The sequence below is a fragment of the Hyperoodon ampullatus genome (assembly GCF_949752795.1).
Source record: "Hyperoodon ampullatus genome assembly, chromosome: 7".
Classification (NCBI taxonomy): Eukaryota; Metazoa; Chordata; class Mammalia; order Artiodactyla; family Ziphiidae; genus Hyperoodon; species Hyperoodon ampullatus.
Window position 1 is genome coordinate 101,885,625 of NC_136920.1, and position 26,422 is coordinate 101,912,046.

Below are 26,422 nucleotides of genomic sequence, written 5' to 3' on the forward strand. Positions count from 1 at the left end.
TTAACTTTACAAATATAAAGTAGGAATATAATGTTCTTTTATTTATAGTTCTTATACAACTAAAAAAACCAAAATAGATTTACAAGTTAAATACAAATGAAACCACAAAACTAATACTACTCATATTAATATTATAGTAATTTAACATGGCAAATGATGTATTTTGCTGAGACTAAATTATCCCTTGTATTGTGACTGTTATTGCCTTTGAAAGCTCAGCTTCTTTTGAGTTCAACATGCTTATGCCACCAAGTGACCTATATTATCTCAGTTTTCTCACCACTTTTCTGTTAGAACTACTGTGACAGTGCAGTCCTATGTGTGATTTGGCTTTCATTTTGTGCTTGAAAACACCATTTTCATTTTAAATCCACCTCTGTTCTTTTCTCATGATCCCAGAACAATAAAAGCAGCAATGAACACACATGCAAATGTAGGTATTGAGATCACATGGCAATACCAGGTTATAGTCATCCAAATAATCCAGAATATGCTTATGCAAATCTAAAAAATAATTATCAAAATGAAAACAAAGTTAGGGACTTCCCTGGTGGTCCAGTGGTTAAGAATCCACCTTCCAATGCAGGGGACGTGGGTTTGATCCCTGGTAAAGGAACTAAGATCCCACATGCCGCGGAACCACTAAGCCCGCATGCTGCAACTACTGAGCCCATGCAAAACAACTAGAGAGAAGCCCAGGAGCCTCAAAGAAAGTTCCCGCATGCTGCAAGGAAGATCCCCCGTGCCACAACTAAGACCGGATGCAGCCAAATAAATAAATATTTTTTTAAAAAGACAATTAAAACCCTAGAGAACACATGCACAAACCTAAATTGAGAATTACTGTTCAGATCCATTGGTTCCCAAACTTTCACTATGATCAAAAGCCTTACCTACTGTGTTTACTTCCGAGAACCCCATGTTTTTTTTTAAAAACTCTCCTAAATTACATTTATTAATAATTTTACTTTTTTTTATTAATCAAACACATAGAATTACCATTTCAGAGCTTGTGATCACCATAGGTAGCTATCAATCTAAGCAGCTTAAATTATAGTTCAAAACAAACAAAAAGGGACATTCTAGTTATTCCATGCTGCCCTAAAAAGGGTAAATGGAAACTTCCCACTAAATTTTGTAAGAAAGCACTCCCATACCCTCACCTCCTGCCACTGCTGCCTTTGAGGACTCCTGGAGTTCTAGAGAGGTCAGTTTAGCCTTTCTTGTACAAGCAAAGTAGCCACACCACCCAATTTGGAAGGATTAAAGCTTGCCCTAGTTTTGCTTGATTGTTGTACTTCTAGCATGCTAAAGACGTAAAAAATGGGAGGAAGAAAATACAACAGAAGGCACCATTCCAGTACCAAACTGAAAAGAAACACAAAAACAAGAGAGCAACATGTTTTTAACAGCTTGCATGGAGAAAGCGGAAAAAATATTGACTGGGGAGTTTGGATAGCGCTGTTCATTTTCTCTCACCGCCCGCGTTATTTGTCTTACGGGGCAGGAGCCAGATACAATTCTGGCGCACAGGCCGGAGGAAGAGGTGGAGGGGTTTTGTGGAAGCTTGAGGATAGCGGGGAAATGAGGACTGGAGACCCAAATGGCTCAGGGCCAGGATGAAGTCAGGAGAGGCGCTAAATCTTTTTTCCTCCTGTCCTTGGGCATCCTCGTTGGTCCGCCTGAGTCCTAAGAGGGCACAGCATGGTTCACTCAGGTAAGTCCCCGACGCCTTCAGATCATCATGAGCAGGACGAATCCCTGCCCCTGTTTCTTTTGCCTGGGGAAAGGACACGCGGGCTCCTTTCGCTTTCTCAGCCCACCTGTCTTTTGGAGTTCAGACGTGCACCTCCGGCAACGGGGTCCGGGAAGGGGCCTCCACCGGCCGGCCAGGTACTTTGGTTCCCCGACCTCAGCGTCAGCCGAACTTGGGTCTTAGCCCCGCCTTTCGGGAGCGGGGCGGGGCCTGGGCGCGGGGCGGGGCCTGGGCGCGAAGCGGGCGGCGGCGACGACGCGGAGGAGAAAGAACATGGCGGGTGCGGCGGGGCCCGGCACGGGCCAGGGGGCAGCGGGCGGAGATGGAGACGATTCGCTCTACCCCATCGCGGTATTAATCGATGAGCTGCGCAATGAGGACGTGCAGGTACTGGAGTCGGGCCGGGGAGCGGAGGCGGGCTCGGCCGGGCGCGTGGTAGGGAAGGGGGAAGGCCCGCTCCGGGGCAGGGGAGGCCCGGGTATTGAAAGCTGGGACTCGGAGCAGAAACTTGACAGGGAGGAGGGGAGAGATCCGTGAGGGATTCTGGTGGCTCGACCCAACGGGCCGGGAACCTCTCCAGCACCCCTTGTCCCGGCCCGCTGAGGCTTCAGCCCGGCGTCGCACCGGGTCCGGGACGGTTGTGGGGGAACCGGCTTCCCTCCTGGGCCCTCCTTCCGGGCCGGGCGGTGGGAACGCCGCGTCCAGCCTTGGGCCGGTCGTCCCTGTAGCTGAGCGAGCGGGAGGAGGGCGGAATGGAACCGCGAGGGGCTGGAGCGGGCTGCAAGAATGCCAAGGCGCCCAGTGAAGTGCACGTGAATGCCTGCCTTCCGCTGGGCTTGTGGGGTAGAAATTAGGTTGGATGGCTAACTAACCTAGAGGAGGCGGTGTATCACCTCTGATGGAACTTTTCTTTGAAAAGGCAGAGGTTGTACTCAACCGTTTCACCTGCTTCACCACTGCCAAAGTTCTCTCTTTTTAAAATTGTCTCACTTTTCTGAATATTGTATTTTCTTTCATTTCTTTAATGGGCCCGTCAACGTGTTTCTCCTAAGAAATCTTCCTTTAGCTAATGAAGGCGTGTTCCACTGTTCTTGAGGTTCCTCATAGAATAAAATCTAAATTAAAGGTTTTCTTCATTCTTACCTGTATGTATTATCTCACCTGTTTGCAACTGCTGTCTTTTTTTAATTAAAATTTTTTTGAATGATTCACATTTTTAAAAAATTTATTTTATTTTATTTATTTTTGGCTGCGTTGGGTCTTCATTGCTGCCCACGGGCTTCGTTGCGGGCTTCTCATGTTGTAGAGCACGGGCGCTTCAGTAGTTGTGGCTCAAGGGCTCTAGAGTGCAGGCTCAATAGTTGTGGCGCCTGGGCTTAGTTGTTCCGCGGCATGTGGGATCTTCCCCGACCAGGGCTCGAACCCGTGTCCCCTGCATTGGCAGGCAGATTCTTAACCACTGTGCCCCCAGGGAAGCATGCAACTACTGTCTTTTGGTCTAAATCACAACTGTTTCTTGACTTCGTTCTTCTTTCTACTTTTTTAAAGCTCCGTCTCAATAGTATTAAGAAATTATCAACAATTGCTCTAGCACTTGGAGTAGAAAGGACACGAACTGAACTGCTGCCTTTCCTTACAGGTATGTGACTCTTGGAGGAAAGGCATGGGCACCTCTGTTTTCCAGTGGCTTTCAAAACTTTGACTATTTTTTTCGAATTTGTTACCCACAGTATTAGTAAGTACTAAACTGAGCCTGCTGTTTCCCATGAAGAAACAGGACAGCATATACTGTAATTTTGTGGCCAGACATAGTTAGACCTTAACTATTTAGCTAATAGGAAAGTAATTGATATGGGATTATGGATTTCTAATTCATTCTGTAAAACAGATCCACAAAGACTCTTGATTAAGAAGGAGGAAAAGGCTGTTAGGACTGTGACAGACCATCTAGTTACATATTGAGTCTATTACTAGTTTTGTGTGAGTGTCCAGCTCTGGGCCAGATATCCTTGTTGATGAGTACTGGGTTGTTGTCATTTCCAGATACAATTTATGATGAAGATGAGGTACTGTTAGCTCTTGCTGAACAGCTGGGAAATTTCACTGGCCTGGTGGGAGGTCCTGACTTTGCCCACTGTTTGTTGGTGAGTATATTCCGCCTACTCTCCTTCTAGAACTTTTGCAGTATAAATGATAAATTGTTTGGTGATAGGCACACTGCAGCATTTTTTATGCCTATCTTTTTATGGATAGTCACAGTGTTAGCTACTGAGAGGACAAATAACTAGGCCCTTTGGACTCAATTAACCCTTTCTTATTTTTTCTGACTATGAATTACAGAACTTCTTCCTCTTTTTTGCCTCTGTAGATTTGTTAATTTAGAGATCGGGAGAAAAAGGATTTGATGGGTTTTGTTCATGGCTTTTTCCCCCTTACAGTGGAAATCTTAATGCTCATCTAGCAATGTTATGGCTTTGGGAATGTTTATTAGTTTTGCCTTTAATTGTAACTTTTGCTTCTGACTTACTTTGCAAATTTGATGAATTCAGTTTAATTTAGGTGACATTTATTGAGAACCTATTATATCAGGCACTGAAGTTACAATGTTAATGTTAAAGAAGAGCATTATGAATGGAATGAGGCCTCTGTCCTTATGTGTCAACAAATAATTACTGTGCGGTGTCAGATGGAAAAATTTGAAGCACATAAAAGGCATTCAAGTAATAGAGAAGGGAAAGGGATTAACCCAGGGTGATCAGGGAAGATCTGTTGGGAGAGAAGGTCTGAACTAGGTTTTGAAGGGTGACTAGGAGTTTGCCAGTTAGACAAGATAGGGCTGAATGCTTCAGGGCTTAAATATTGTCTGTATTGTGTTGCTGACTCTTGTGACTTCTGTCTTTACCTCTTACCTTTCCATGGAACTCCAGTTATAGATATATGTAGAAAGATAGATATAAATATCTGTGTTTGTCTTTCTCTATATATCTGCCTATGATTTTTCTACTTGGATGTCAAACAGGCATTTCAAATTTAACATCTAAAACAACATCAATTTTCTCCCCCAAATATGCCTCCTAATTAGTTGCCCCATTGCAGTAAATGGCATCACCATCTACCCAGTTGCACAAACCAAAACCTAGAAGACTTTTTTTTTTTTGGTGGTACGCAGGCCTCTCACTGTTGTGGCCTCTCCCATTGCGGAGCACAGGCTCCGGACGCGCAGGCTCAGCGGCCATGGCTCACGGGCCCAGCCACTCCGCGGCATGTGGGATCTGCCCAGACCAGGGCACGAACCCATGTCCCCTGCATAAGCAGGCAGACTCTCAACCACTGCGCCACCAGGGAGGTCCTAGAAGACATTCTTGAATTCGCTTTCCCTCATTTCCCACATCTAATCCATTAGTAACTCCTATAGATTCTATATATATTCCAAATCAGTTCACTCTCCTCCATCCCTCCTACCACCTTGCTCTTCATTCCTCTAGTCTTTCTAGACGACATGATCTCTCCTCTAGATTACTGCAGTAACTTTCTAACTAGTTGCCTTCCACTCATGCCTCCCGCCCCACCACTACAGTTCACTCTTCACCCAGCGGGTGGATCACTCACTACCTGCCACGGCTCTTAGAAAATCCCAGATTTCTACCTTAGCTTGTACCTTAGTTTACAAAACTTGCCCCTATGAGCTTATCTCATGTGTTCCCTCATAATAACCTCATTCCATTCACAATGGTCTTCTTTCTCTTCTTTGAATAAACCAGGCTTATTGCCTTAAGACTTTTGACCTAGGTATTCCCTATAATAAAATGTTTCTTTTTGAGCTTCCTGGGGCTGTGTTTTTGTCATTCACATATCAACTTCAATGCATCTCAGAGAGGCCTTCTCTGACCACTCAACCTGAAATTGCTTCCCCACTCACCCCTTATCACATCATCCTATTCTTTTTTTTTTTTTTTTTTGGCCGCACCACTTGGCTTGTGGGATCTTAGTTCCCCGACCAGGGATTGAACCCGGGCCCTTGGCAGTGAAAGCGTGGAGTCCTAACCATTGGGCAGCCAGGGAATTCCCCTTATTCTAGTTCTTTACAGAACATTCAACACCATCTAGTTGGTTTCGTGACTAGTTGTTATCTTCCTCCATTAGATTGTAAACTATATTCAATATCCTGTGATAAACCATAATGGAAAAGAATGTATGTATATGTATAACTGAATCACTTTGCTGAAATTAACACAACATTGTACATCAACTGTACATGAATAAAATAAATTAAAAAAAAATAAAGTCAGGGTTCCCTGGTGGCGCAGTGGTTGAGAGTCTGCCTGCCGATGCAGGGGACGCGGGTTCGTGCCCCGGTCCGGGAGGATCCCACATGCCGCGGAGCGGCTGGGCCCGTGAGCCATGGCCGCTGAGCCTGTGCGTCCGGAGCCTGTGCTCCGCAATGGGAGAGGCCACAACAGTGAGAGGCCCGCGTACCGGAAAAAAAAAAAAAAAAAAAAAAAAAAGTCAAAAGACCCAAAAAAGAAAAAAAAAAGAACGTGAACTCCACTAGAGCAAGGAAACTGTGGCCTTGTTTCTTCTGTATCCTCAGTGCTAGAATATAACAATAATTATCATTTTAAAAGAAAGAGTTTAAGAGCCTTGGAAGCATGGAACCAGTTGGACTGCAGGAGTATACAGTGTTGGTGCTAGAGGTGGAAGAAGTGGTGGTCTGGGGGCATAGGAGAAGAGCCCTATGGAGAGATAGGCAGAGTTCACATCAAGAGACAGGAGCTTGCCTTACCCTGTAGTAGTGATAGAGATTATCCAGTGATACTGCATGAGAGGAGGTCAGAGATGGCAGTGGACAGATCATGAAAGGCCTTTACAAGTCAGAAAGCAGTATCTTTTCAAAGGGCTTCTGAAATGCCTCTTAGAAAAGCTGAGTACTTTCTACCTCTGTGTATCAAATAATTTTTGAAATGGATAGACACACTCTCCTTTGACTCATAATTGTGTTTCACTCTCCTGGTCAGTTCTACGTGTGGGTTTTGTCTTTAACATTTTTACCTCATGGTGTATGCTGCATTTGCCTGGACTGAGTGTAAACCCAGAAAGGCAGAGGTTCAGAGAACCTGCCCTCTGTCACTTTTTACTGGGCTGTGTTATATTCACTCACTGATCCTAGTCCAGACCAACCCCTTTGGTCTCTTCTGTTTCTAAAGCTGCAGGCAAGGTTTCCTACCATCTCTGCACTCTTCACTTAATTTTCTTTTGGAAACTCCCACTGTGTGTGGCTCATGGGAAGATTCTGGATGTATTCTGAAAAAAGTATTTTGTTGTCAGCCTTTTATAGGTTGGTATGGAGACAGTGGACACAGGTAGCGTCCACCTCCAGGAATGGTAGAATAATAATCCAAGGGCCGTGGACTCAGTGTCCTGATGAGATGTCCTCATGTAATTGTGGTGCCCAGCGTTGGTCATGTTTTTGCACTTACTCTTGAGGAAGTGTACATGATCCTGTCTGAATTTGGCTACAAAGCTTTTATTTATTTATTTTTTTGGCCTCACCGTGCAGCTTGTGGGATCTTAGTTCCCCAACCAGGGACCAAACCCACGCCCCCTGCAGTAGAAGCACGGAGTTTTAACCACTGGACTGCCAGGGAAGTCCTGCTACATAGCTTTTAAATCTAGTGATTCAGCTCACAATAATATTAATATTGTGTCAAGTCTCTTCCACTGTGTCATTTGTAGACACCATCTGGGAATTGCCATCTGGGACGTGAGATCTTGGCTGTCCTACAGAAGTCGTGTCTTCAGGTTGGACACACCATATGTTATCACCATGTGAACTGAAAGTAACCATTTGGTGTGATGTAGCTAACATTCTGGTTACATGTACCACCTCCCTTCAGTCACTTTAAAAGGTGATAATCTGTATCTAACCTGATTGAGTAAGTTTTCTCTCTGGTTTTCCGTTTTGGTCTATTTAGCCTCCTCTGGAAAGTCTGGCGACCGTGGAAGAGACTGTGGTTCGAGACAAGGCTGTGGAATCCCTGAGGCAGATCTCCCAGGAGCACACTCCTCTGGCTCTGGAGGCTCACTTTGTCCCTCTGGTGAAACGCCTAGCGAGTGGGGATTGGTTTACCTCTCGCACATCTGCATGTGGTTTGTTCAGCGTTTGCTATCCCAGGGCTTCAAATGCTGTCAAAGCAGAAATGAGACAGTAAGATGTGGTATTTTTTAGTTATTTGGGGTTATTGGGAGTTCATAACTGACAAGTTACACAGTACCCTGTTACCAGTGACTGACTGGTATCAGGGTAGTCAGATTGATGACACCACTTTTTATTGTCCAGTTGAATATACCCGTGGGTTTTCCTTTGTTACTTCTATGAGTAGAAGTCTAATCCCTGATGTTTGTAAGAGAAAACCTCTAAAATTTCTGTGTGCGTTGGGGGATGCTTAATGGCATTTGACACGAAATACCTTCATTATTTTATTTGCTGCAGGCACTTCCGTTCCTTGTGCTCAGATGACACACCAATGGTACGACGTGCTGCTGCTTCCAAATTGGGTGAATTTGCAAAAGTTTTGGAATTAGACAGTGTGAAAAGTGAAATTGTTCCATTGTTCACTAATCTAGCTTCCGATGAACAGGTAGGTTAACTCTTAGTAATTAAACTACACAGATATGCTCCTCTTACAATTTTAAGAATTTCTTTGGGTGTTTTGGTTCTCATGGTAGGATCCTTTTTGCAGAATTAATACTTAATTCTGGCCTGGATAAAGTTTAATATGACCCATCTCAGTGTCCTTATAATTCTTTCTTAACCAGACCACAGTTTTCTTTTACATTAGCAGCTGTTAAAAGGAAGGGGGTGTCAAAGAGGAAACGGGAGCCATAATTAGAAAGGAAGACCAAAGCTGCATTAAAGGGTAACATACCTCTGGGCACTGCAGTCTGGATTGTCATGGGAGAGTAATGTTTCCTGGAATGTTTGGCTTTCAGATAAACAAGCATAGCATGTATTGGGAAAGCTGTCTGACCCTCTTCATCTGCTGTGTGAGTGTATAGGATGACTTCACTTGATAGCAGTTATAAATCCAAGGATCTGGATCTCACTGGTGTAGAAATAGCAATAATAATACACTAGCAAGCACCTCAATAAATCTTTCTCAGCCTCTTTTAAGTGGTTTACATATGGGAAGTAATTCAGTCCTCCCAACAGCCCCATTAGGTAGATACCCCATTTTACATAATTGGAAACAGGCACAGGAAATTGAAGTGACTTGCTCAAGGTTGCACAGTTAGCCGTGTTGGAGTGGGGGTTTGAGCCTAGGCAGTTTAGCTCCAGAGTTCATGGTCTTCACTGCTAAGCTGCACTGGCTCTCTGTATGGTGCTATGGAGGATCAGCCCCCAGACTTCCTGGACTCCAGAAGAAGAGCCCTTCAGGTTTTGCCTAGCTCCTGCCCTAGAATCACTTTATGTGTACAGGGTCAAGAGCAGCAGATACATACCCATGAGTCTTATTTTCAGCTTCTAGATCTAAAGATGGTAAATATTTCGAAATAATTTTTTTAATTTATTAAAATAATATATAGAAAACAGCACAAAGTGAATATGCATCTTAATGAATCATTACAAGTTAATGTCATCTTGTAACTTTCATCCATGAAAGGAGATAGAACTTCGACAGCCACTACCCCGGAAGCCCAGCACGGGCTCCCTCCCAAGCACAACCCCGCTCCCCAGTTCCCACTCCTCGCTCTCCACCCCCTTAAGACTAACACTTCATCTTGACTTTCGTGGTAACCACCTCCTTACTTCTCTTTGCATTTTTATTACTCATACGGTATAGTTTAAAACAGCACTATCCAACAGAAATACAATGTAAGCCGCTGTTACTTTTAAGTTTTGTAGTAGCCACGTTTTAAAAAGTAAAAAACAGGTGAAATTGATTTTAATAATATATTTTATTTAACCCAATATATCCAAAATAACTATCCTTTAAACGTGGCACTAGTTACATTTCAGGCACACAGAAGTAGGTAGTGAGTGGGTAGTGGTTGTTGCATTGGACAGTACAGGTTTAGAATCCTCATTTGAGATTTCGTTGATTACATTTCAGGGGTATAATTTAACATTTTCTTTTGTCCTGCAAAATTGGTAGTTGAATCTAGAGTGGAGATTTGTGAAAGGGCCAGATAGTAAATATGTTAGGCTTTGTGGACCAGACAGTCTCTGTTGTAACTACAAAGCTCTGCTTTTGTATGTAGCACACTATAATATGTAAACTAATGGGCATGGTGCTGTTCCAGTAAAATTTTATTTACAGAAACTTGCTGCTTTTCAGATTTGGCCAGCACTTGGCCCAGCTCTGATCTAAAGGCTTAAGGAGAGTTAGGTTTGTTTGATATTTTGGGGGCAATAAGATCACTTCGTAGGTGGAGGTTACTTTTCATCAAGAGATACGTCTAGTTGTGGTATTAGCAGCAATGGATGCTCAAAAAAATATTGTGCTTAGTTGTAAAATACGTGTGTATATTCACTCTGACTACTGATAGAATTGCTGCTCCTGCCTTAGTCATTCATTGAGAAAGTATTTATCAAGCACCTTCTACATGTCAGGCACTGTTCTAGTGCTGGTTTACAGTGTTAAACAGGGTATACAGGGACCATGCCGTCATGGAGTTTACAATTTAATGAAGGAAAACAGATAATAAACAAAACATTGGGGATAAATACTATGAAGAAAATAGAGTTGGGTGACAAAGTGGTGGGGAGTGATTGTAGGGCATCCTCTAGACTGGTTAGTCAGAGAAGGACCGTGAAGAGGTGGCATAAACTGAGACATGAAGGAAAAATGCCAGCCATGCCCTTTCCTAGGATGTCAGAGCTCCAGGAAAAGAGAATTCCAGGAAGAGAGGACACTTAGTGTAAAGACCCTGAGGTTAGAACATAGTGGGCGAAAGGGACAGAGATGAATTTGGAGAAGATAAGCAGGGACCAGATTGTGGGGGACCTTTAAACCAGGGTGTAGAGTTTGGATTTTCTTTTCTAGGTGGAATGAGAATACACCGAGATTTTTAAGCAGCGGTGTGATTTGATGTAATCTACATTTTTAAAAGATCATTCTGGCTTCCGGGTGGAAAGTAAATTGTAAGGTGGGGTTGAGAGTAGAAGCAGCAAGACAAGTTAGGAGACTTTTGTAATAATCCAGACAGGAGACAGTGGTGAACTAGGGTGGTATAGTGAAGATGGAGAGAAACTGGAGATAGTTTTGGAGGTAGTCAGTAGAACTGTGATTGAATTGGATGAAGGGAAGAGGAATCAAGATTTCTTTGATTTTTGGCTTGAGCAACTGGGTGGATGCTGGTGTCACTGCTGAGATGGAGAAGATTCTGGGAGGAGTAGCAGGTATAGGGAAGAAAATCAGGAGTTCTGGAAGAGAAGCAGTTGATTAATTGAACAAATATTGATGGGTATATATTTCCATAGATGATGGTAATCCCTTGATTCATCATAATTTTTGGAATCTAAAAATAGCTGTATAGCCACTACCAAGAAGCTAGTTCTGCATTTTTTAGCCTGTTCCTTTAGATAGAGTAGTGAGTTATCTTGGGCGTAGGGTAAGTTATTGTTGATCTGTAAACGTGTAGTGTTTTGGAAAGTTGGAGTTGCTGTTATCCCTTGTGTGTTTGCACATGCCTAGATATATGCATATAGGAATGTTACATATATAAAATATTTATATATGTATATATACACACACATACTCTTAAAAATTTTGTCTTGTTTCTTCTGGGTGCTCAGATGTTTATGTATTTTCAGTTCCTACTAATATATTTATGATTCCCAAATCTGTAGTCTCCATTCCCTATTTTTCATTGATTTGTCTAATTATGTACTTCCACTTGTGCAAAGGACATATAGGTACTACGTTGATACTTGGTGGTTTACATTTGGGAAGCTGAGTTCATTAATCCCATACCTAATTTTTTCTGCTGGGTTTTCTATGCTTGGCTACCTCAAAGTTATTCTGTCCTTGATCATCAACATTTAAATTGAATGCTTTTTTTAATTACTTTTAAAATTTGTTTTTCTATGTATTTTTTCCAAGTCATTATCTCATGCCTAAACTCCTATTACTGCCATCCTACAATGAGTATTTTGAAAACTGAGCTTCCTAAGTCATTCCCTTACCCTTATCCCCTATTCTCTCTCTCTGTTCTGATCTGTTGTAAACAACTTGTACAAGCATTGTTTTCATTTTTATCCCTCAGCTTCTTATAGTGAGGATTTAGAGACATCATTAAAATGTTTTCTTTTTTCACTTAATCTTCACACTTTATTTTCATTTTCCTTAATAAAAATCCTGCACTCTAACGAACGTCATTACTTTGCTGTTCGCTCAGAGAACAGTCATTTCTGCCTTTATGGCTTTGACATGCCTGCCATTCCAGGCAAAGGGAGCAGCTATTTCAAGACATAAAGACATGAGCTGCATATAGTGTGGTTGTTTTTTTTTAATTAAATGATACCCACGGCACTACCACACACCACACACTGCCGCGTGGCTCTCAGTAAATATTATCTGACTAACGGAAAGGAATTTTGTTCGTTAGGATTCAGTGCGCCTCCTAGCTGTGGAAGCTTGTGTCAGTATTGCTCAGTTACTTTCTGAGGATGACCTTGAGGCTTTGGTGATGCCTACACTCGGACAAGCAGCAGAAGATAAATCTTGGCGAGTTCGCTATATGGTAGCTGACAAATTTTCAGAGGTAAAATTGTTGCACTGACATTTTTTGAGTACTAAAGAAACAAACCAGAAACCCACAGATTTGCTGTTGTACCAAAAATTTCTGAATTGGAAGTGCTCATGGCAAAAACATATATAGATCTTCTTGGACTCAGGATGGGGTTATGTCCCGGTAAACCCATTGCAAGCTGAAAGTGCATTTAATACCTGCTGGACATCATAACTTAGCCTCGCCTACTTTAAATGTGCTCAGAACACTTACATTAGCCTACAGTTAGGCAGAATCAACTAACACAATACCTATTTTATAATAAAGTGTTGAATATCTCATGTAATTTATTCAATGCTGTACTCTAAAAGTGGAAAACAGAATGGTTTTACATGTATCGGCTGTGTCCCCTCGTGACTGCACGGCTGACCGGGAGCTGGGGCTTCCTCCCTCTGCCCAGCATCACAGGAGGACTGTACTGCATATCGCTAGCCTGGGAAAAGATCAAGATTCAAAATCTGCAGTTTGGTTTCTACTGAACATGTATTGCTTTCACACCATCCTAAAGTTGAAAAATCTTAAGTCAAACGATCATAAGTTGGGGACTGTCTATACTTGAAGATTGCGCTGTTTTGTGTGTTCGTGTTACTTATTTTGTTTAGAATACATTAAAGCCTGTACAAATTCTTTTATAGCTCCAGAAAGCTGTGGGTCCCAAAATCACCCTAAACGACCTCATCCCTGCCTTTCAGAACCTACTCAAAGACTGTGAAGCTGAAGTCCGAGCAGCTGCTGCCCACAAAGTAAAAGGTTAAGGCATCAGTTTATGTTGTAGTTTATGTCATTCACTTTGGTGCATTTCTTATGTCAGTGAATTTGTATTTTTTTTGTTCTAGATTATGTTTTCAAGTAAATAGAGATGATTTTAATGTGTTGAAATGTTACATTGTCACATAAAGCTACTCCCTTTATATTTAAAACCAAACAGCTGGGTTACCCTGTTTCTGTTTTCAGGAAAAAAAAAAAAAAGGCATTTCAAGGTTGGATTGGTGTGGTACATAGTGGCATATAGATTGAGCAAAAAGTGCATTTAAAATAAGCCAGTTTTCCTCCTTGGAGCTTACTTGCTTAAACATATGATTTGATTTAACTTGAAACTGTTGATAAACCCGGTTAAATTTCTTCATTTGGCTCCTTGTAATGGCTCTATGTAAGCTTTTTTTTTTTTTCTATTTATCTCTTTTAGAACTTTGTGAGAACTTGCCCATGGAAGGTAGAGAGACCATAATTATGAATCAAATTCTGCCCTATATAAAGGTAAACCTAACTTTAGTTTATTTTTTGTTTCACTTTGCCTTATATGAAGGTAAACCTTACCTCAGTTTTTGTTTGTATTAGTATTCCCTTAAAGCTCTTTGAGTTTAAACATGGACCAGGGATGAATGGGACAGATATATTAACATGTGACATTGTTATTTATTACTTATTAGTGCTTTATAAGTGTAAAGTGCTCTTTGGTGCCTAGGTTGATATTATTTGACAGATGGTCTGAGGAAACTTTATCAACTAATCAATACTGAAATAGTGCTGTCTTTCAAAATTCCTTGTGAAATGGTATGGAAGTTTCTACTGTCTTGCAAAAAAAAGAAAGGCTTTTAATTTTGATTTTGTTTTAGGAATTAGTATCTGATACAAATCAACATGTCAAATCGGCTCTAGCTTCTGTAATTATGGGATTGTCTACGATTTTGGGCAAAGGGAATACCATTGAACATCTTCTACCTCTTTTTTTAGCTCAGTTAAAGGATGAGGTAAGTCTGGCTATAAATTTTGTTGTCCTTTGATAGTCAGTGATTTGGTTTGATTTTTGTTTGGGGTCTCACTGAGATAGAACCCAAAAAAGTAACTTATTTTAAACCATTGACAGTGTTTGGGCATGGGGTTATAAGTTCCCCAGAAATTGGGCCATTTGATACAGACTTAAAAATGTCTTTCCATCTTCTCTGCCTAATTCCTGCTTATATTCGCTGCTTTTTTTTTCTCTTTAAACTTAATGGATCTTTGTTTGATACGTTTCTTTCATTTAAATATAAATATAATAATATCAGAATTATAACATTAGCTAATATGTATTAACACCCTGTGCCAGGCATGATCATAAATGCTTTGCATGTATTATTATTACATGTAATTCTCACAACAGTCTTAGGAGGGTGGGTCTTATTATTATTCCCATTTTACAGATGAAGAAGGTGAAGCACAGAGGTAAAATAACTTACCCAGTGTCTCAGCAGTGGTAGATCTGGGACTTGAATGCATGTAATTTGATTTCATAGCCTATGCCCTTTACCTTTCTATAGATTTTTCATTGAAAGTTCTGGTTAAGATCAGTTAAATTATGTGCTTTGAATTATTTGTGTGCTCAGTGTTAAGTATTTCTTCTTCTAAGACAATACTTTTTTCACCTGAGTCAATACTTTCTTATTTTAAAATTTATTTACTCATTGTGTTGGTAGGAGAATATTGGGCAGAGAACTTGATCTTTACATGTGGTCTTTTGGGGCTTGTGTACTTGCAGTGTCCTGAAGTTCGTCTGAACATCATCTCCAATTTGGATTGTGTAAATGAAGTGATTGGAATCCGGCAGCTCTCTCAATCACTCCTTCCTGCCATAGTGGAGCTGGCTGAAGATGCCAAATGGAGGGTCCGGCTGGCCATCATTGAGTATATGCCACTGCTGGCAGGCCAGCTGGTGAGTATGGGTGCTCTGTGAACTGAAGGATAGCATCAGATAGTGGAGCAGATTTACCATGGCAAGTAGGAGGCCCAAATAGCTCCTATGGTTATGTTCATTTAGACTCATGAAAGTATGGTCTCTCTTAGTTGCCTGTAGAGTGGTTTGCATTTTCATCAGTGCATTAACTTCTTTTTTTTTTTTTTTACATATCCTTTCTTTTTTTAAAATTTAATTTTATTTATTTATTATTTTTGGCTGCATTGGGTCTTCATTGCTGCGCGCGGGCTTTCTCTAGTTGCAGGGAGCGAGGGCTACTCTTCGTTGCGGTGCGCGGGCTTCTCATGGCAGTGGCTTCTCTTGTTGTGGAGCACAGGCTCTAGGTGCGTGGGCTTCAGTAGTTGTGGCATGTGGGCTCAGTAGTTGTGGCTCGTGGACTCTAGGGTGCAGGCTCAGTAGTTGTGGTGCATGAGCTTTGCTGCTCTGTGGCATGTGGGATCTTCCCCAACCAGGGCTGGAACCCATGTCCCCTGCATTAGCAGATGGATTCCCAACCACTGCGCCACCAGGGAACCCCTGCATTAACTTCTAATAAAAAGGTATTATAGAAGCACATTTCACCTCCCCACTGTCTGAAAGCAAAGCCATAGAAGAATATAATTAATTTCTTGGTATATGTCACATAGATTTTGTGCTACTAAATGTCTCTGTGATTTAAGGAATATTTATCTCAGAAGAAAGGGAAGTACGGTCTTGAGATAAATCAGTTTTGACTTTTGCTCAGGGAGGCTTCCCTGTTTGCCTATGTTCTGCGCAAAATGTCTCTGGTTACCACTTTTCCTACATTCTGGTTAAAGGGAATTGAGGGCTCTCCATATAAAAAAGGAGTGTTGAAGTTCGTAATGCTAATATTTTGGCCAAAGCCCACATTATCACATTACTGTTTGAGATTCATGGATAGTTGTACTGATCTCAAATTAATTAAAATTTCAGTGCTGGATTTTATAGCCACATCCTTCCCTTTCTTTTTTAGTAGATAGCCTCGTCAGTTCTAAATTTGATGTGCCCTCACCATGTTGGTTGCACTTACTATAGTATATTATAACTGTCTGTTAAAATCTAGTTGAGGAGATACACAACTGATCTCTTTTAGGGCAGGGACTGTGTTCAGTGTTTTATTTCCAGTGCTTACCATAGTGCCTGGCATTAATCAGGCACTTAACATTTGTTGATTGTTGAGAAAAATGAATACCTGAAAATTTTTTGAGAAAGCTCGTAATATGTCAGTTTATAGCCCACAGTACTACAGTTTGTTTCCCCTCTTTCAACCCCACTTCTCTTCCTTTCATATCATAGCGTATGGGACTTATTTTTTCTTTTCTTGGATCACTGAATTTGTATTGTTATTTTGGTATACTTAGTTTATGAAATGTGTCTTGTGCGTGATGTCATATGTTTTATCAAATTTGAAGTGTCCCATTCTTCAAAATGGATGCCAAAGATTATCAGTGTACAGGTTTCCCCCACTGCTTGAAAGTAGAGCATTCCTAAGAAAGCTTTTGTAAGCTGAAATGGCGTAAAGCGAAGAAGCAATTACCTTAGGACACATCTTGCTAACAGATACAGGAAGTAAATCAAGATAAAGCACAGATGCTCACAGGCACAGTTCAAAGCAACGGCGGCCTGATGCTGAGATGCTGAGTGTAGTTCTAGGGGAAGGAGCTTGGCAGGGCCACTCTTGCTGCTGTGGTGCACGCTGCCTGTCGAAGGGCTCGGTGACTCGCTGCAAAACAAATGCTGAATGCTGTTTTCACCTTTTTTGTTAAAAAAATCCCCTTCAGATTTCTTTTGGTTAGTGAAGACACGTATTGTTTTACAGCTCTTTTGTAAAAGTGAAGTGATATAAAGTGAACTTTCGAAAAGTGGAGGATACCTGTATAGCTAATGGGTTCAGGCAAAGTCATCCTGCCAGTTTTTCCCCTCTGCCATTCCCAAGTACTGAGAGTCATCTTCTGTTCTTCACCGGTGACTGTCATGAATCACCTCTCCAGAGTCGAAAGCAGCAGTGCTTAACTGGTTTGCTAAAGATTGAAATAACTGTCCAGAAGGGAGGGTGAATTTTAGTACCATTTCTTTAACCTCTGTCCCTCCCAGACCTGGGAAGCCTGCAAAGGTTGGTAGCTCTCCGGAGGAGTATAGAAACAGGCACCTGGTGACTTTGGCTGCCTCATGCTTGTCTAGCAGAGGTGACATGCATCAGTCAGAAACATTTTGTTATACAACTTCAACTTCTTGTTATTATTATATATTTTATCCTTTAAAAAAATCCGTAAAGACTTTTTTTTTTTCGTGAAGACTTATTTCAGGTAGTCAATTTATAAAATTATTTCAAGACTTTATGTATGGCCTGGCTTATGGACCATGGTGAGTGAATGTAAGGCTAAACCACAAGAATCAGGAAATAAAAGTTAATTAAGACTCAAGAAAAATCCATGATCTGAAACGAAAAGTAAGTCTTTGAGAGCAGACATGGTAATAATCTAAGGGTGTGCTAAAATAAAGCCTGTTCATAATCTAGTATTATGAAGCCATTTTATCATATATTCAAAGCACTTTAATTACATTTCTTTATTGAAAATACATAATCACTGGTCAGAAACTTCTTAGGATCCAAAGAAGCTAAAGACTGTGAACGCGTAGACCTCAAGAGGAAGGTGCTGGGAAAGCACAGTTCACAGCGATCGCCCACATGATGTGAAGTCCCAGGGTGCTGGGTCTGTGCGAATCAGCTCGAGGAGCTTGTCTGCAGCCTGTGCTGGTGCGGCCACCGCTGAGGGGGAGAGCAGTGGTGGAGAGAAGTAGGATGGTTCCACTGTGACTGTGCTGGGACCACTTCACTGTACTCTTGTGCCTGCTTTATTCTCTCTCTGCTTTCTCCCATGGATCCCAGAGTACTCTCTTTAGCTGGAGATAAGTCTGTCTCTTGATGTCAGGTTCTTTGTCCTTAAGGATTTATTATGATATTAACCAAAAGGGGGAAAATTTGAGAATTATTAATATTACTGACTGGTATTTTCCTGGTGATTCGTTTTTACAAATATTCTAGGGATTGTTTGGCAGCCTGTGCATGCTGCCCTTCTTCCTGCTCATCTGCAGTGTTGCATCTGGCTCCAGGCCACTCACTTCTCTCCCACTCAGCAGTGCCTGGGCTGTCTCACTTCTGCTCTTCTTTATGACTTCTGTCCAATAAAAATAGGTTTACAGTTTGTAAATCAAATCTCATGGTATTCTTTTTCTGGCTGGTCCATGAATTCAGCTTATTTGGAAATAAGTCGTTTTTTTTAGCTTTCAGGTCACATTGGTGTAATATAAATAGTACATCTTGATTTCTAAACTTTGGAGACGTTTGTTAATGGAATCTTCTGTATCCATAGGGTGTGGAATTCTTTGATGAGAAGCTGAATTCTTTATGTATGGCCTGGCTTGGGGACCATGGTAAGTAAATAAGTTAATGGAAGGCCCATGTTTTTGCATATATCCCATTTTGTTCGTATATTTCCTTTTTAGAAAGGAATCCCAATCTGACCATATTTTGTTTTACCAGTACAGGGATGAAGACAGGCTTTCATTAAAATCCAGTTAGCTTTTTCTGAGCACAAGTTTGACATTTCAATTTTCTACCAGTTTTTTTCTCTCTTAAATTTTATTTTCTTCATTGAAAAATCTGTTTGCCCTATTTCTCACTCATTCTATTACATTATTTTCAGACTGTCTCTTTTACACATATATTCATTCCTTTCTTACCTCAAGGTCTTCTACTCGGCCATGCCATCTTTGTGTCTTCAGCCACTGTAGGCTGGGTTGCACAGGGATTGGAATCAGAAGAAAGGGCTAGGGGGAAGAAATGGCTACTTGTCTTCTTTGAGGTGACATAGAGAAGGAGGTATACAGTGGTGCAATAAAGGTGTCTAGGAGTGGAAGATGTCAGCTGTGACCTAGGATAGAGAGGTCCCAGATTTTTGGTTGCGTGAAAGGCATGCTTACTTCCTGTACCCTGGCTGCTGCTGCCATGATACTAGGAGAGGGAGAGCTGAGAACTCAGGGCAGGGTCAGATAGGACAGCATTTAGAAAATAGATTTTTTTAGTATTTTACCTTTTCTTTGCATTTATAGCATAATTCATTTCAACAGTCACAGAATCTTTTTCCTCTAGTGCCACATACTGTGTTACAAAGAAAAGCTGGAACTGCTGCTTATCAAAATATACAAGGCAATTCATGTTTTATATAAAGCCACTTCATGTTAACTTGTTAGCAGTTGACTTTTTGACAAGGTCTCAGGTCTGGGTATCTCCTCTTGTCTGCTGGGCAGAAGTGGGTAGGAGGGGTTCCCTCTGTAGCAGTGAGGTCCAATGCCAGCCCCATGTCTAGACCTGGCAGCTTCGGTGTGGTCTGTGATCTGTTCAGATGAGGGCCCTGAGGACTTACAATGTCCTGAGCTTTGGTTCAATATTTTGGTGGATAAGATGGGTATCCTGCTTCACTTCCACAGCTTCTTATATATACTTTATGTACTGAACGTATCTCTGTGGGTGCTTATGGGTGACTCTTTGGGAGGAGTGGGGATGTTGTGTCTGCTTGTACATGTAGGTGGTTTTGCTGAGGGCATAGTTGGATCATATGGGAGATCATATGGTTAAGGAAGTGAAGAGGAGGGGTGTGAAAAAATGTGCAGATCTCATAAAGGCGTATATATGTAGATAATTTCATTGTTTTCAAACTAGATTGTGAAGATTTTATTTCTATTTTTCTTGTCCTCCAAAGTTACCTTTTTATGGCTTAATTTTTTTTCTTCTTAAATGAAACTGAGGTTTGGCAAATCACAGGAAAGGCAGTCTTCTCTTTTTAGAAATAAAGTGTTTATATTATTTCTGATAAATATTTAATGTTAGTGAGTCCCAGATCAGTCCATACTTTCTTTGAAAGTTAGTATTCTAGATTTATTTTGAAGAACTTTAAAAATCCTCCTGTTCCACGAAGAATTGAATTCCTGACACCTTTTCCATGTAGGATTGTTCTGTCAATGCAGGTTAATTAATACGTCCTCTTTTCTCTGATTTTTTTTTTTCCAATTTGGGAGCAACAGAGACCTTTGTGTCTTTTTCTGCAGCAGCATACTTAAGTGGGCATTGCAACTTTGAACCAATGAAATTCTTTGAACCAATGAAATGTCAGCTCTGAAATTGTTCTATACTTAATCACATGGGGTTTTGTTTTCACATTTTAGATAACTGCCGTGTAGTGATCAATGATCAATTAAATTTTTGGAAACTTTTTTCTGCTTATTAAACTACTAAAAGGATATTGTGAAAAATCCAGAGAACTATAAGGAAGAAAGCAGCATCACTTACTTCTCTTCCCACGGTTGAGTGGATAGTATTGACGAGAGGGAGGAATTTAGAAGGGGAATTTATTTTTTATAGGAGGAAGGGAAAAGTACCAAAGTCATTGAGCATATAGAGTGTGTTAGAAATTCAGAGGAACGTTGCAAGTCAGCCAGACCTTGAGGGGAGAGGGAAGAAGAGGGAGGGAGAGAGACAAAACAAGCAGAGAGGAGAGGCAGAACCGTGGAATGGTTTGCATTCTTTTCACAGCAAAATTGAGAGAAGCCAAGAACATAGTAGGCATCTGGCCAAGTAGAGTTGAGTGCAGTTAAGGTCTGGGTCAAGGCCGAGCGCTCCGTCTCTGGTTACTCTGGCAGTGAGATCCCTTCCCTGTGGTAATGGCCTTAGGATGAGAAAAATCTCAAGCAAATAAAAAAAACAATGAGAGGAGAAGACACAGATGGGAAGAGGTTGGTGGGGGCGGGCGGGACGGTGTGCCCAAGACAAAGAGTGTGAGTGTGAAGGGAGGGAATTTGTGTTAGGGGTAAAACAGTTCACTTGAGCTGCTCCTTAGCGAGTGCTTCTAGATATTCCTGGCAGGTTGTTGCTCCCACAGGCTTTGGTCAGGTTGCATGTTGGTAATAAATTATATAGTTCCTTGGCTAAGTTGTCTTGCCTGTTCTCATCAGTGGCATTGCCTAAAAGGATCTATGGGCTGGGGAGAGCTGGGTATTTCCTGTCTGAAAGCCTTGTAGAAGTTGTCCAGGATCAGAGCTGTGGCTTGGATAGCTGTCAAGCCACAGCTGTCACCCAGGAGGGTTGGGCCCATCTGGAGAGAGAAGTAGAATAAGGAGTCAGTACCCACCACTCTAGATTTGTTATCCAAGCCCAAATTTTGAGTCGTATCGGACACGTAGAGTGAAGCATTGCCACACCGGTCTTTGTTGAGTGCTGTATGTAGCAACTAGTTGTTGAGAAGATGGTAGCTCAGGCCTTTATTATCTAGATTTATGACATCTTTGCTAAATGACCTCGTAGGGAATTATGAGGTTAAAGCAGGCACATATATTCATAGAAGACCTTTGACATGTTGTCTCAACAAACATTTTTAAGGGAAAAAGAGGCAAGTCAGTCTTAAGTTTTTATTTGCCGTTGTATAGATGACAACAGAGGCCTCTAAATAACCTCCTCTCTGTCATTCTCTCAGCTGTTCTTGCTGCTGCTGGAATAATCTTGCTAAAATACCACATTGGTCATAGGGTCACAACTTTGCTTTAAAAACCCATCATTGGTTTTCTTACAGAGTCTAAATTTAGCTCTCACGATGCTCTGTGTTCTGGCTCCGCCTTAACTGTTCAACCTCACAGTCGCCCAGATTTCCGTTTTTTCCTTTGTGCCGTGGGTGAATTTTTTTGGCCTTTCCAGGAATTCCTCCCCTCTTCTCCATTTACACAAATCCTCCCTAATCTTTAAGGCCCAGTGCAAGGCCTCTCTTTCCCGAAGACTTCCCAGATCTCCCTGTTCTCTGTCCTCTAAACTCCTACAGCCCTCAGGGTCTTTAGTATACAATTTCATGCTTCATTATAATCAATCTTAGATAACATGACTTCTTGGAATGCATTAGCTTTCATTTTTCTGCTAAAGTGTGTGATCTTTGAGGGCAGTATCTTATGCATTCTTTCTGTAACACATAGCACATAGTTGGCACTCATATTTGCTAATTAATTAATGATGTGTATAATGAGCTCCTTACCTCCCTTTTCCTTGGACATTCTATACATTTTGAAACTGTAATAAGACCAAATCAGCATACTAGGAGCCATGGCTGAGCATGCTTGCCATGGCAGTCTGACTAAATTGGAGTGTTTACACTTGAAGTTTTATTTTTGGTCCACCTTTGACGATGATGTAAGTAGAAGTAAACTAGGTTATGCTCATGATGTGAGCAGCACCACAGCATGATCTTCGCCTCTTCTGCAGTGTACGCCATCCGTGAAGCTGCCACCAGCAACCTCATGAAACTAGTTCAGAAGTTTGGTAAAGAGTGGGCCCAAAACACCATCGTTCCCAAAGTGTTAGTAATGGCAGATGATCCTAATTACCTGCACAGGATGACCACTCTATTCTGCATTAATGTAAGTATTCCATAGCTGTTATTGCTAAGCTCAGATGTTAAACCAGTTGTTCAGTACTGTATTATGAATTCTGAATATGTTGCCTTCTATTTGGACTATATTTCTTATACTGATTAATTTGGGCAGTTAGGAGATGAGAGAAAAATGTCAATTTTTCAGTTTGTGTTAAGATCTGTAGTCAAGTCAGTTGTGAATTCTGGTCTAGTTCTGGGATTCTTTGCTACCTTGTATCCTTCATTCACATGCTCACACTAGAAACATTTTCCTGTTGGCCAGTTACTTTCTTATTAAATATTGTCTCTTTAGATTTGGGGATATTTAGAAAAATAAAAGTGTTTTTAATGTGCTGTCTTATTTCTTTTTCTAGGCGCTATCTGAAGCCTGTGGTCAGGAAATAACCACTAAGCAGATGCTGCCTGTTGTATTGAAAATGGCAAGAGACCAAGTAGCAAATGTCCGATTCAATGTGGCCAAATCGCTACAGAAAATTGGACCAATTCTAGATACCGAGTAAGATTTTAGTATAATTCTTTTTTTTTAATACTTTTAAAATTTCACGTCATATAGGCAGAAATAGCTAAAATTAAATTCGGTGATTTCCACTTCACCTAAGATGTGGGATGGGTTAAAGAAAATAATAGAGTAATTTAACAACCAGTTTTGATTGTGTCTACTCTGACTTTAATATTTAAGCTGTGTACGTATGTAGATCATTGTTCGAAGCTAATTCTATAGAGAACCTGAGAAATTATTTAATACTTGTCAAGTTTATATTATAGGTGTTTTAAGATTTTTTTTTTTATTTTAAACTTTAAAAATTACCATAGAGCAAATATATATATACACACACACCATAAAGCATTTCTCTGGCTCAGAAGACTGCCTCTCACAGATGATACCATTGCATTTTAGTGCTTTGCAGGAGGAGGTTAAGCCGGTACTACAGAAGCTAGGCCAGGATGAAGACGTGGATGTCAAGTACTTTGCACAGGAAGCTATAAGTGGTATGTCTGTTCTCTGCCTTCCAGCGTTTGCTTCGGCTAATGGGGTATGAGTGGTGTTAAGTGGGCCAGGCGCTGAGCATCTGGACCTGGGAGGTGGTAAGCTCCTGGAATGCTCGTCTTCTCTTTGGGTAGAACCTTCTTGGCCCACCACTGAGCTGGCCATTTTCCCAATTCCATGTCTAGGGCTGGGTAGGGATATGATTCTTACTGGTAAGAACAGTTTTTTGTTTGGATTTTAATAAGTTTTTAAAGTTTAACTTTTGATTAGCCTAACAGAGTAAAGAAACTGACCACAGTGAGAAGCTCGTACATAGGCTTATGCTTTTGGATCATTTCTGTTGTGCTTAATGTTCGCATAGATAGTTCATGAACTTTCTGTACCACTAACTCGATTTTGTTTGGAATTTTCTAGTGCTCGCATTGGCATGATGAAGAGCAGGAGGGGAAAGACTTTGCTGAATTCTTATCACAGATTTCTAGTGCATGTGTTCTTGAACTGGGTGGAGAGAAAAAATGCAAAACCTTCAAGACCTCATCTGAACAAATGGCAACAACTAGCAAGAAATCAAATTTCAGTGACTTGATTCTTTCTAAAGATTGTTTTTTACTTGCCTTCCTTGTTGGGATAATTCTATTTTAACTGTTCTTATTGTCTGTGACCAATTCCTGTCCCTTGCACAGTCATTTCTTGGTTGTCTCCTAATGATTTATTTAGCACCACCTGACCTCCTGCATCCTCCTTGTTTAATCAGGCCCCGGCCACTTAATATTCCACCAAGCCTGGACAGGTTTGGACCCAGATGTGGAACAGAGTGATTCTTTTGATGTTTATGTGTATCTGTGTGTCTCCATCATTCCAAAGTTAAATATACGTGGTTTAGAATAGCTTATTTGATAAGCCCTCCACTTGGGAGACACATTGAGATCTAACTGTAGCGAGAGCCATATTTTCCTGGATAGTGATGGTCTGCCTCATTGTCTCACCTGAAAGGGGAATGTGGAAGCTCAGGGTTCATGTATTGGTTGTTTTGGTCTTTCTTTGCTCGATTTTGACTGTAATCATGTCATTCAGAAACCTGAAGTGCAGATGCATCTTTCTGCTAATGTGTCATGTTGAAACCTAACTCATTTTCCACAGCTCCCCACTGTGACTGCGTTCAAAGATCCTCTTCTTTCTCCCTGCTGAGAAGCTTAAAATTTAGTGCCTCCTAATAAGCAGTGGTTCTGCTGTTTGATTGTAAGATTGCAGTTGTATTTCTAATGAGTAAAGGAACCACTGGTATAATCCACTGTGAGGATTTCCTGCTCTTTACCTGGTTCTCCTTCTGGCTGGGTGAACATTTGGTCCTTGCTACATTCTACAGTAGTAGCTTTCCAAACGGAAGTTTCATTACTAATTTTTTGGTATAGGTGACGCTGGAATCTTATCATTTGAAATGTTTGTTTTTCTACTTTTACAGTAGAACCTCATTAGTTCCTCCTGGAACTGAAGATAATGAGTTAAGCTGAAGGGTTTGCTGAAGCAAATTAATAGTACGTGAGGAAGCCTGTTGGGTCTGAACTACTTAAACAACTTTAACGCTCCTTAAAAAGCACCCTTTTACCACTTGATATGCTAGTTACTAATCACTCTTTTCAATTATATTAAAATACGTTCCGTGAGGCTCTTTGTGAGGCCACACCTTTATTTAGATGCATTCAATTTACTCTTTATCTCTGATATATATACATATGTATTTAATGGATAATTTAAATATTTTTCTTTCAAATTTATGAACATTTTTCACCTAATCAAACTCAACTTGTCCCTAATGCATTTTTAATTAATGAGGTTTTATTGTAGCTTATTTTTCTCTCAGTGCATCTCGCTGTGTAGTTTGCTTGTTTCCATTTTGGTTTTCAGTCTGTTTCTTTCATTCACAGTCTCTTAAACCCAGCGAGCCCTCTTCTGTTTTGTGAAGGTCCAGAGACTCCTAGAAAACTTTGTACATTAAACCATTTCATAAAACCAAGTTTGACCAAATACTTTCAAGTTTGTCTTACCTTAGAAAAACAGAACTTTTAAAATCAGAATTACCTGCCTGCATTTAAAACTGCCAAGCTAGTTTATAGTATGTTTCTATTTTATTACTTTTGGGCTAAGGATTAAATACTTTTCTAGGCAATAATCTTTTCTACATTCTCATTTTAATATCTTAAACTATTATGCTGTAAACAATTTTAGTTTCGTGGTTCTTTTTGGTTTTTTATTACCTGCAGGTTTTGTTTGTCTTCATTGAATTTCATATTTGAGAGACTGTTGTCTTGATTGAAACAAATTTGCACAACCATTGCTTTCCTCTCGTTGGAAATGCCATTGGTTTTGGGATAGACTTTTAAATGGCCTAGTGGACCCCCTGAGGAGCTCTGTGCATTGACCTCTACCCTAAAACTGTGGTAAAGGGTAGACAGCAAGCCATTGCTTTCTCAGGCTGGGTCAGGGAGCTCAGCAGGGCCCTATCTTTTTGGGTGACCCCAAAGGGACTTCATTGTTTCTTTCTGACTTCAACAATAGGGAATCCCTTTTGTTACTCCTCAGAAGAATTGTTCTTTGGCTCATAACTTTGTCATTTTCTCCATGGATTAGTTTTCTTGTCTTGATTTCACTGGAATGTAAGCTCCAGGAGCTCTGCAAGGGCT

General features: G+C 40.9%; 1 protein-coding gene across 2 annotated transcripts in view; it reads left to right on the plus strand.

Moving 5' to 3' along the window:
- Nucleotides 1-2,029: 2,029 nt before the first annotated feature.
- PPP2R1B (protein phosphatase 2 scaffold subunit Abeta) overlaps nucleotides 2,030-26,422 on the plus strand; it is a gene marked incomplete at both ends in the record, with an annotated part of 36,219 nt that continues 11,826 nt past the window's right edge. Inside the window, 14 exons of one of the 2 annotated variants that reach the window (XM_079709163.1) lie at nucleotides 2,030-2,143; nucleotides 3,305-3,395; nucleotides 3,800-3,900; nucleotides 7,729-7,961; nucleotides 8,247-8,394; nucleotides 12,365-12,520; nucleotides 13,183-13,297; nucleotides 13,734-13,804; nucleotides 14,164-14,298; nucleotides 15,066-15,239; nucleotides 18,656-18,716; nucleotides 22,585-22,739; nucleotides 23,107-23,249; nucleotides 23,652-23,743. In XM_079709163.1, the coding sequence (XP_079565289.1) occupies nucleotides 2,030-2,143; nucleotides 3,305-3,395; nucleotides 3,800-3,900; nucleotides 7,729-7,961; nucleotides 8,247-8,394; nucleotides 12,365-12,520; nucleotides 13,183-13,297; nucleotides 13,734-13,804; nucleotides 14,164-14,298; nucleotides 15,066-15,239; nucleotides 18,656-18,716; nucleotides 22,585-22,739; nucleotides 23,107-23,249; nucleotides 23,652-23,743 (1,789 nt within the window). The remainder of the gene's footprint in view (nucleotides 2,144-3,304; nucleotides 3,396-3,799; nucleotides 3,901-7,728; nucleotides 7,962-8,246; nucleotides 8,395-12,364; nucleotides 12,521-13,182; nucleotides 13,298-13,733; nucleotides 13,805-14,163; nucleotides 14,299-15,065; nucleotides 15,240-18,655; nucleotides 18,717-22,584; nucleotides 22,740-23,106; nucleotides 23,250-23,651; nucleotides 23,744-26,422) is intronic. The other variant, XM_079709164.1, reaches the window with a different exon arrangement.